Source organism: Engraulis encrasicolus, chromosome 5, assembly GCF_034702125.1.
Source record: "Engraulis encrasicolus isolate BLACKSEA-1 chromosome 5, IST_EnEncr_1.0, whole genome shotgun sequence".
In the NCBI taxonomy this organism is placed as follows: Eukaryota; Metazoa; Chordata; class Actinopteri; order Clupeiformes; family Engraulidae; genus Engraulis; species Engraulis encrasicolus.
In genome coordinates this window covers 18857993-18869334 of record NC_085861.1, presented here as the reverse complement: position 1 = coordinate 18869334, position 11342 = coordinate 18857993, and the positions used below count along the sequence as shown (strand labels likewise).

The 11342-nt window shown below is 44.1% G+C and overlaps 1 protein-coding gene and 1 long non-coding RNA gene across 3 annotated transcripts in view; one reads left to right on the top strand and one right to left on the bottom strand.

The window, feature by feature from the left end:
• The window catches only part of LOC134449716 (uncharacterized), an 8838-nt gene extending 3610 nt beyond the window's left edge, over positions 1 to 5228 (bottom strand). The window contains exons 1-3 of the mRNA XM_063199826.1: positions 5192 to 5228; positions 542 to 760; positions 1 to 262 (exon numbers count right to left, since the gene is read on the bottom strand). The exon at positions 1 to 262 is cut by the window's left edge and continues 92 nt beyond it. Coding sequence (XP_063055896.1) covers positions 1 to 262; positions 542 to 760; positions 5192 to 5228 — 518 coding nt within the window. The remainder of the gene's footprint in view (positions 263 to 541; positions 761 to 5191) is intronic.
• Positions 5229 to 7587: 2359 nt separating this feature from the next.
• On the top strand, positions 7588 to 10995 carry LOC134449074 (uncharacterized). Of its 2 annotated transcripts, XR_010034903.1 has the most exons (6): positions 7588 to 8310; positions 8411 to 8510; positions 8681 to 8771; positions 9283 to 9365; positions 9941 to 10039; positions 10938 to 10995. It is a non-coding gene; the product is annotated as an uncharacterized LOC134449074 (long non-coding RNA). The 2 variants fall into 2 exon arrangements; XR_010034904.1 differs by lacking the exon at positions 8681 to 8771 and having other exon boundaries at positions 7589 to 8310.
• The last annotated feature ends 347 nt before the right edge of the window (positions 10996 to 11342 follow it).

Genomic DNA, 11342 nt, shown 5'->3' with positions numbered 1-11342 from the left:
TCCCCACCAGTTTTGGGTCCAGGGGCCCAGTGTCGAAAGGAGGAACTGCTGCCGTCTGACCACTCCCAGGCATCTCTGAACAGGCCAATCCAGGAATAGGATTCTGCTACTAGTCTGCTATGTATGTCTGAGTAGATCTTGTCATTCTCTGCCTGGTTCCTCACACTGGCCAGATCTGTGTGTTTTTCTCTGCAGTATCTCTGAGCATCTGCCCAGGTCTTCTCCTCTTCAACCAGCACATATGGATGTGTGGAGTTAGTCTCTGTAGTAAAGTATGCATCACGGTTAACTGAGAAACAAGCACAGTGTAAAATCTGAAGTAATTAAGCAAATATTGACGTATTGATTAACATGAAGAAGCTGTATGCATTCATGAGCAAAACGTGGAATCGGAATGGTCTCTCACCATTGTAGCAAATGAAGCGTAGACTGCTAGAGCAGTAGCAACCACTCCACTTCCCCCCATTGTGAATGCACCCACAGACTTCACCTATTGGCATTCGATCTGTATTCCAGTTCCGGAACTCAGTCTCATTCTCACCATAGAACCCCTCATCAGCCAGAGACCACCGCCACTTAGGAAGGCCCCCATACAGCCCTATCCAGGCCTCAAACGTAACACCTGCATCCTGGAGCGCACTCTTGATCTCATCTACATCTGCCATGTTGTCTACGGTGGCCAGGTCAGTGAACTCCTCTCTGCAGTACTGCCGAGCATCATCCCAGTTCCTCTTCTCTGTCACCACATGGAACCGACGTGCTGGCACAGAAGAGGAGAGACCAGCAACACCTGAGGGGGAGTGGGAGTGTACTTTTTATGGGCCTTATGCATTGTGGGTGTGTACGTGTGCGCGTGTGCGCGCGTGTGTGTGTGTGTGTGTGTGTGTGTGTGGGGGGGGGGGGGGGGGGGATTGCCTGGCAATATTATTAGACAGGTCATCAGCTGGGAAAATTAGGCCTTTCGTCCTACCGCACTTTTCTCTGTGGATTACTGACCAGAAGGCCAATTAGAAGAAATTAAAACATGGGGTCACGTCAATTTTTGCTCAGAATTCAATATGGCCGCCATTTTCCAAAATGACTTGTTTTCGTGCATTATTACATTGTACTATAAGGTCTATTGTCCTGTCAGGGTTGTCACAGTGGATTACAGACCGGAAGGCCTATTGGAAGAGATTCACCAGCTGGTTGGCATCAAATGTGCTCCAAAATTCAAAATGTTCTCTATTTTTCAGAATGGCAGACTTTCATACATTTTTCTCAATACTGTAAGACCATAATTATCAATAAAGACAACCTATTTTCAGTGAAATTCTGTCCTATCTCCTATCTACAGACATGAGTACAAAGGTTGGCGACAAAAATATGTAAATATATATCTTGCCCCTTTGAAATATCCTAAGGATTGTTGTCAGAAAATGATTGAATTACACATACACAGTTGACTGCTGAAAAAAGGCTATTGACTTGCCAAACTTTTCACATTAGATTACTGACCAAAAGTTTTTCAGGCCTACATTTTTTTGCATAAAGCAAGGGTGAGTGTGCGTGCGTGTGTGCCCACGCGTATCCCCCGCTCATCTTTCCCCTGCTCTACAGTGTCTTTCCCCCACACACTATTCTGCCTCCCCCACCCCCTCACTCATCTCCCCCCCCAGACACTATTCTTCCCCACACACGTTTCTGCCCCCCAACTCCCTCACTCATCCCCCCCATGCTACTCTGCCCCCTCACTCACCCCCCACTATTCTGCCCCCACGCTCACCCCTCCTGACTCATTCTCCCCCACCCCCCCACAAAATACTCGCCCATCCCCCATCCAATGTGAAAAGTTTGGCAGGTCGACCCCCCCGACTGAACTTACCCCCCCCCCACACAAACACACACACTATTCTGCCCCCCTGAACCCCCCACACTATCCACCCCACCACCTCACTCATCCCCCCACAAACTATTCTGCCCACCCACCCCCTAATTCAATCCGACTCATTCCCCCCCAACCCCACTCTGCCCCCCTACCCCCGCTCACCCCCTCATTCATCCCCCCGCTCCTCCACATCATTCGGTCCCCCCTTTATTGATAATTATGGCCTTACAGTATTGAGAAAAATGTGTGAAAGTCTGCCATTCTGAAAAACAGAGAACATTTTGAATTTTGGAGGACATAGATGGCCCCAGGTTTTAATCTTTTTCAATAGGCCTTCTGGTCTGCAATCCACTGTGAAACCCCTGACAGGACAATAGGCCTAATTTTCCCAGCCATAGACTCTCTATGTGCATTTCAATCATTATTTTCAGCACTTTCCTTTGGATATTGCAAGGTGGCCAACTTTATTTCCATTTGTTTTAGTTTAGTCAACCTTTGTAAACATGTATGTAAGGAAATAGGACAGGATAGTGCTGAAAGTAGTTAATCGTTCATGAATATCACCTTATAGTACAATGTAATAATGCATGAAAACAAGTCATTTTGGAAAATGGCGGCCATATTGAATTCTGAGCAAAAATTGACGTGGCCCCATGTTTTAATTTCTTCCAATAGGCCTTCTGGTCAGTAATCCACAGAGAAAAGTGCGGTAGGACGAAAGGCCTAATTTTCCCAGCTGATGACCTGTCTATATGGGTTACAATTTCATCAAGTCAAGTCAAGTCAAGTTCATGTTTCATACTGTATGTGGATGGGGTTTGGGGGTGGGGTGGGGTACGCAGAATAACTGCCACCCCAAGCCAAACAGTCCTTGCAAGACAAGATGGTCATCACAACAATGCCCTCTCTGCCTGTTCTTGGGGGAACAGCCAGTGAATCTGTGGTCTCCCATTCCATAAATGCAATAGGCCTACATGTCATGTTTTAATGGTATGAACACACACAGTATCATGGCAGTGTTGTTCTTGATCCTAAAACAGTCCCTAGTGATTTAACATTGGTCTCACTCTGGTGTGAATATTCTCTTTCAGTGTGACCAGGTGTGGAGGGTCAGGGCAGGTCAGGGCAGGTCATGGCGGCTCTAAGTGGTCAGCCCGTTTAAGTGAAAGAAAGCCAAGTGAAAGCCCAACTGGGAAACTCCAACTCCCATTGTAAATGGACTGAATGGACTGCATTTATATAGCGCCTTTCCACTCCTTCGAGCACTCAACGCACTTTACATTCACCCATTCACACACCGGTGGCCGTGGTTGCCACGCAGGGTACCACCCTGCCACCAGGAGCAACTTGGGGTTAAGTATCTTGCTCAAGGACACAACGATGGAGTCAGGCTGAGCGGGGCTCGAACCTGCAACCTTTGGGTTACCGAACAGCTCCTCTACCACCTGAGCTACCACCGCCCCAAATTGTCATTGTGAGACAGCACTCCACAGCACACAAGTGTTCACTGCACACTGCACACAAGGAAATTGCGTTTATGCCTCACCTGTGCAAGGGGGCAGCCCCCAACGGCGCCCTAAGGGAGCAGTGTGGCAGGACGCTACCATGCTCAGGGTATCTCAGTCATGGAAGAGGGTGGAGGAGAGCACTGGTTAATTACTCTCCCCACCAACCTGGCGGGTCGGGAGTCGAACCGGCAAACTTTGGGCTACAAGTCTGACGCCCTAACCGCTTACCCATGATTTATAAATTTGCTATTACCAGAATGGCAATGGCCGAGTCATAGTGCCTTACTCATTGACAGTAAATAGAATGGACGCCAAATCAACGCTATTTGCCATTCAACGCTTTGAAGCCAGATTTGGGAACATTCCAACTTACATTCCACCTTAGCAACGCCAAACGCAGGTGCTGATTGGACAACAACAAGACTTCTAACGGTCAATCAAACCATGTTCTGATGCTCATTGGTCAATTTAACTTTTAATATCTCTCTAAAATAAAACATCACCACAAAAAATCACCACCCTGGTAAGTTGGAGAGCAAGGGGACCTACTAGTTGAGCGAAAAATGATCCCCCTGGAGTGGCATTTAAGGGAGATACAGGGTTTTATGTCTCTCATAGGAATGAATGGGATTTGGCCATTTTTTGGTCTTTTTGGGTCCAACCTTGGCTCCAACTTGGCTTCAACAATGAAATAGAATTTTGGCCTCCATTCTATTTACTCTCAATGGCCTTACTAAAGGCCCTCGGTGTGCATTATGGGGCTATGCATTACTAAAGGCCCTCGGTGTGCATTATGGGGCTATGCATTACTAAAGGCCCTCGGTGTGCATTATGGGGCTATGCATTACTAAAGGCCCTCGGTGTGCATTATGGGGCTATGCATTACTAAAGGCCCTCGGTGTGCATTATGGGGCTATGCCTTACTAAAGGCCCTCAGTGTGCATTATGGGGCTATGCCTTAATAAAGGCCCTCAGTGTGCATTATGGGGCTATGCATTACTAAAGGCCCTCGGTGTGCATTATGGGGCTATGCCTTACTAAAGGCCCTCAGTGTGCATTATGGGGCTATGCATTACTAAAGGCCCTCGGTGTGCATTATGGGGCTATGCCTTACTAAAGGCCCTCGGTGTGCATTATGGGGCTATGCCTTACTAAAGGCCCTCGGTGTGCATTATGGGGCTATGCCTTACTAAAGGCCCTCAGTGTGCATTATGGGGCTATGCCTTAATAAAGGCCCTCAGTGTGCATTATGGGGCTATGCATTACTAAAGGCCCTCGGTGTGCATTATGGGGCTATGCCTTACTAAAGGCCCTCGGTGTGCATTATGGGGCTATGGCGAAGACAATTTGCAATCTGGGAACACCCATTTCTACAGAACAAGCTCCCAGCTCGCCAAAGGTGTTGCGAGACCACACTAGGAGGGCATGGCCTGGCTAGATAAATGGTGCCTTTGTGCGTTCATTTGTGTGTGTGTGTGTGTGTGTGTGTGTGTGTGTGTGTGTGTGTGTGTGTGTGTGTGTGTGTGTGTGTGTGTGTGTGTGTGTGTGTGTGTGTGTGTGTGTTAAAAAACGCAAGAAGAGCAGATACTAACACAGGCACCAACAAATCAAGAATAAATGAATGAATAAATAAATGAATGAATAAATAAATGAATAAATAAATACATACATACCATACGTAGTACATACACACATACATAGTACGTACACACACACACACACACACACACACACACACACACACACACACACACACACACACACACACACACATACACACACACACACGCACACGAACACACACACCGGTCCATACCTAGGGTGAGCAGGAGGAAACACCACCCATGAGCCATAGCTGGAAGTGAAATCGATACATATGTTTTAATATACATTTGATGGCTATTAGGACACAAAACCTTGAATGTGAATATAAATTAGTATGTTGCCATCACAAAGCGCTGTTACATCCTTTCATACAAACACGTCCTCTCTCTCCCTCTCCCCACTATCTGCCTGCCTGTCTGTCTGTCCGTCTGTCTGTCTTGTTACAACCCGGCATGTTAATGGAAGCAAAATGAGAAGGAGACAATATCTAAATACTATTGGTGTTATTTATTGGAGTTTTGATTTTAAAAAATCACAAACAATTAAGTGTCTCTGGGAAATGTGAGTGCATTTGAAAGGTGTGCACAAATAATGCAGTGCAGTATCAGTATGTAAACTGTAAAGAAAGAAAATAAAGACTGAGGGTGAAGAGTGGAGAGAGAGAGGGACAGAGAAATCAAAGTGCCAGGGATACATTTGAGGTCAGAGTACCTAATAAGAGGAGAGGAATTAGGACCGCTTTTATAACCCCCACCTACACACAGACGCAAACAATTACAATTGACATACAATGTATGCTACAATCTGGAGGGGCCACAGAGAGATGTCATACACTCTCTTACACACCATCATGGCCGCAACTACCATTGAAGACACAGAGGTTATGTCCTCTGTATTTTTTTAAAAAAATGTAAAATTTATCTTTGATGAAAATCGATCTATGATCAACAATGACAAATTCAGTCTGTATACGGCCACCCCCATTTATCCTCAAGACAGTGATTAATGAAAACAAACTGAAGAGTTTGTTTGAAGAGTTTGAAGCGTTCAAATGTACAGCATGCAGCACAGCACACAGTATTTGACCTCTGTATTTGAAAATGTCTCGTTACGGCACTGCATGCCATCACCATGTCTTACTATTTAATAAGCAACTCGGAGCAGAGTCTACACCATAACCTTATTGCCACCAACATGAAAATGACTTCTTACCAGCTTCCCTTTCAGAGATCCTGTTAACCTGGCCATTATAATGGGGGCTATGGGTTTGCTTCTGCTTTTTTTAAGAATATAAACATATTCTAAATGTCATCCCACTTAACTCCCTAACCTTAGGGCAGAGACTCTTGTCAAAAAGTCTGTATTAGGGTCAATGACATTTTAGTAGTAGCACACATCAGGGTGGTGCAACGACAGCTAATGCCACTATTCAGATTCAGATTCAGATTCAGATAACTTCATTAGTCCCATCAGAAGGGCAATTCAGTTTGCGGTCCCAGTCTCCATCAGTCAATGATGTTGAAAGACAGAGCCACTATTGTTTTCTTTACCTCCGCCAAGGAGGTTATGCTCTCGGTTGCGTTGGCTTGTCTGTTTGTCTGTATGTTTCCTTGTCTGTCTGTCAGCAGGATAACTCAAAAAGTTATGAACTGATTTTGATGAAAATTTGTGGAGTTGTTGGAAATGACAAAAGGAACAAGTGATTACATTTTGGTGGTGATCGTGATCGTGATCCGGATCCAGGAATTTAAAAAAAATATACTTCACCATTGCGGGATAGGGAGACATTCCAGTTTCTAACTAAAAAAAAAGCAAGGCAGAAAGACTTGAAAAAAAAAATAGGGTGTAAGATGGTCAAATGTTCTAGCAGCTTCAAACAGCTTCCTTGGTGGAGGTCTGCACTCTCTGAGCGCATTCCTAGTTTTTGTTTTTAGTGAATTATCTAAGAATCATATTCATACCAATTACAAATTTATGGGCATTGGATGTCGTTGTACCACCTGACGTGTGAGCCCAAAAAAAACGTTATTGACCCATTTGTCACTTAACCCCTTTGTGCAGAGCCTGTTATAAACATATTATTACCAAAGTTGTAATGACTTAAATGTCTAAATGTGTCACTTAAGACTCTCAGTAATGTCATCATAGCAATGTTGTGGTGTAGTTGAGTCTTTCCAGCAAAGAGTGAATAGGCCCTCCAACCCATGGGAAAAACCACCCTTACCTGTCCAAGTCTCCTGTCTCGGAGAACTCCTGCAGTAGGCTTCGTTAGGGGGTCTGTGGTCTCTGGAGGATGTCGCTTCCAGGAGAGCTTGTGTGTTAAAGGGTCTTTGCTCAGCTATGGAAGACGGCCTTTATAGGAGAAGACGTCTCTCTGCCACCTCGGCTACCTACCTAAATGTCCTGTGTCCCACCCTCTGTGTTTAACTTATGTTTCTCAACGGGGGCGGTACAGCCCCCCAGGGGGCGTTAGGGCAGTGCCTAGTTGTCTTTGGAGGCATTAGTCCATTTACATTTTTCAATAGTAAGGGGGGCGTTGTCAGGCTTATTATGAGATCAAGGGGGCGTTGTGAGTTGTTCTCAACCTTTTTTGAAAACGTCGAGGCCTTTTTTGCCTTATAATCGTCATGCCAATTAGGTTGGTTTTAGATCGGCAAAATAGCGGCAGAAAAGACGGTTTCCTGCCATGGTTTGCCGATGGTTTGCCAACTTAACCCCGACATCGGCAGTACGACGCTTTGCCGATCAATTCCCTGCAGTTCCCTTCCGATGGTTTGCCAATGGTTTGCCAACATAACCCCAACCATCGGCAACGCGACGTTTTACCGAGCAATTTCCTAATGTTTCCTCCCGATGCTTTGCCAACTTAACACCGACCATCATCTGACAATGTCCCAAACACAGTTTGCAGATGGTTTGCCAACCTAACCCCGACCATCGGCAACGCGACGCTTTGCAGATCATTTGAAGACCCCAAAACCAAAAGCCAGCGCCTGCTTGCTTGCAACCTGAGCAGCGCGAGCTCTGTTTGAAATTATTTCAGTTGTCAAGGGAACAAACATTTTCCGTTTACTTTACTGGACGTCGCAGCAGTAGTATTAGCCACCGCAATCGTTTTTAGTTAGGCATTACCATTATTTCTGTTGAAATGTAGGTTTCAGCATTACAAGTCAGGCTTGATTAAACATTAAATTAGGTTGCTGAAATAAATCTCTTCACCTGTCATGCTGTCTCGAATGACCTCCTCATCGAGTTTCTAATCGATATCCGACCTCACTTTTTCTTACCGTTAGCAAGTTAGCTAACGTGTCAAACGTACCCAGCAACCAGGTGAGTTTTTGTTTGGTTTTATAAGTTATAGTTTGAGATGTCACATTGTATGTAGGTCGTGTGTAGTCTAACAGCGTTTTCTATTGTAATACAAATGTAGGCATACTGCTCCCGTAATCAAGTTTCCTGCTGGAGTCGGGCTGTTGATTCTTGTCTAGCCCATGATGACTGGTTGAAAGGACATTACAAAATAGGCTACGGTATGTAACACAACGATTTTCTTTGATGAACTTGCAATGCACAGGAAACACACACCACGTGAAGTGAGATAAAATAATATTGCATCACATTCATAGCCCTTACTATAAGTAAGTTAAAGAACTCCTGAGTTCATAGCCTTCACTGCAATGTGTTGCTCTCGTTTTCACAGTCAATTCACCACAAGTCAAAATCAGATCAACAGACAGGGACATCAGCCTTCTCTTGGGAATAGGCCAGATATGCCATAACAAGAAAAAATGGTAAGTCTATCACTACATAAGATCCATAACAAAATACTATTAGTTAAATCTTAAATGTGACCTGGTGGTATTATTGCTTGAATGCTTATGTTGCACACTTAATGAATAAGGTCCTCAAGTAGAGTTTCGCTGAGTTCGTTGTTTATTTACATTTTCCTCAGCATAACTGTACAGCTGACACCGCTGCCTTCTGTATCATAACAAAGCCTGTCACTTCCACGTTTCGTTCTTCTTATGTGACCGAAGTCACTGGCTACTGCACCAGAGAGAGTCTCTGCACTCATTGCTGGTCCTATGATGCCATCTATTGGCGAAAACGTGCAACAGCATAATTAAACTAAAATACAACTTCTGACTGGACAACAAAAAGACAGGGAATGAGAATAAGGGAATAAGAAAAAGACAAAAATGGGGGGTCCACTACACTTGCATACAAACTGTTTGTGATGCTGTCACTCATTTTCTAGTCTATATCTTGGACTGAAAAAGGATTACATTATTATGTTTTCAGGTGTTTTGCCCCTGCGGTTGTGAAGAGGATGCTGTGGAGGTGGCAGCATGAACGTGTCACACAGACATTGGCTAAACTACTCGGTAGGTACAACGAAATAAAAGAAACCACCCCCTCAACCCTGTTTATGCTGCACTGTACCTATTATAACCAGTTTTATATAGATCATTATTTGAAATACTATGAGAGCCTTTCTGTTAGGATACTGTACAGCAGGGATGGGCAACTGGAGGCTCGGGCGCCACATGCAGCCCAACTTCTCAATTTAAAAAAAAAAAAAAGAAAAAGTACAGTTTTTAACCCCCTATAAATCAATAGTGTAAGCATTCCGGTATAAATAAACAAAAAGTGAAGTATCCTTTTGTAAATTCTCTCAAGTGCGTGGTGATGTGGTTGTGGTAATTAAAAATGTTGGCCCACCTTACAATGAAAGTTGCCCACCCCTGCTGTACAGCCTACATCACTTGTACATGTCCTTACCAAATAGGACACTAGCTAGCTAAATGTAACTAATATGGTATTGTGAAAGTTATATGCCTAAATGTAAACCATAATATTAAATTGTGATGGACAGAAATCAACTAAACCAACATATTACATTGTGAATGTAGTTGCGCAGTGATACTGAGACCGACTTATTCCTGTCTTTATTTGCCAGGCTTCTACACTTGCCCTCAGAGTTCACATATGGTTAAGTGCACAGGTGGCCAGCCAGGTTCAGACTGATACTGGTAACAAGAGGAAAACATGCTGATTGGTAAGTGAGATCCCTGCTAAAAAATCCACACAGCACAACAAGTAAGCCTAGTTTGTGGTATCAAATGTAAAATGTAAGTTTCATCAAAAAGTTGTAGAACACATCTGAATAAATTGCAGGCCATCAAAGTAGTGAATGGGCAGGGAAAACACAACCAGTAGGCTTATGAATTACTTTGACTCAGCACAGCACAGCAGATGTGATGCTACCATTCCTTGGGAATATGACACAGAGGTCTGCTATTCCATTGTAAATATTGACTGGAAATGTTCATGTTTCAACTGTTTAAAAACATTGGACTCAGGGGAAAAAATCTCTAGGTGTATATAAGTGAAAGCCCACCTTTGCCATTGTGACACAGCACACAAGTATACACACAACGAAATTGCATTTTATGCCTCACCTGTGCAAGGGTGCAGCCTACATTGGCATCCCAAGGGAGCAGTATGTTGCAGTGTGGCAGGAAGGTACCATGCTTGGGGTACCTCAGTCATGGAGGATGGAGGAGAGAGCACTGGTTAATTACTCCCTCCACATACCTGGCGGGCTGGGAGATGAACCAGCAACCTTTGGGTTGTTCAGCCCTGGGCTACAGGACACCCTAACCGCTTACCAATGACTGCCCCACTTATCCATGACTATATAAAAAAAATACCACAGAGTAGCGAGTACACTTTTAAATTAAAAGGGTCAATATAGATGATAGACTTTTCATCCACAGGCAGGACTTAGGCTACATACAGTAGATGGTGAAATCCTGCTTACAAAAACTGTTCTCAATAAATAGTTGTAAACTTTTGACATGTCAAAGTCATAGCCTAAACTGTAGGGTATGTTCTCATGTAAAGGGTAATTTTCACATCCAGCCCATGTTCACAGATTTTTTTTTCTCCTGCAGGAATGATTCAACGATGGACATTTTGCTTAATTGTGGAAAAAATAAATGGAAAAACGTCTATGATTTCTTGTGTTTTCATTGGTGAGGCATATGGTGAAGCAGGAAGACCTCAAATAAGGCGGAATTCCACTGCAGCGGTGAGAACATTCAGACGTCTTTTTGTTTATGGAAAGAGCTGATTTTCTGGCATGCTAGGTGATTTTCTGACATGCTAGTTTCATAACTGCAACCTAAAATCAGCTGTTCCTCGAGACGTCCGGATGCTTTCCTCGCGCAGATGGGGTACGTCGAGTAGGTCGTAATTAAGTCGTAATTAAATCGGTTAAACATTGGCTCATGAGCGGATATAAGGCGGGCAACCGTCGGCTCATGGTAGGACTATAAATAATTATATCGGCATAACGT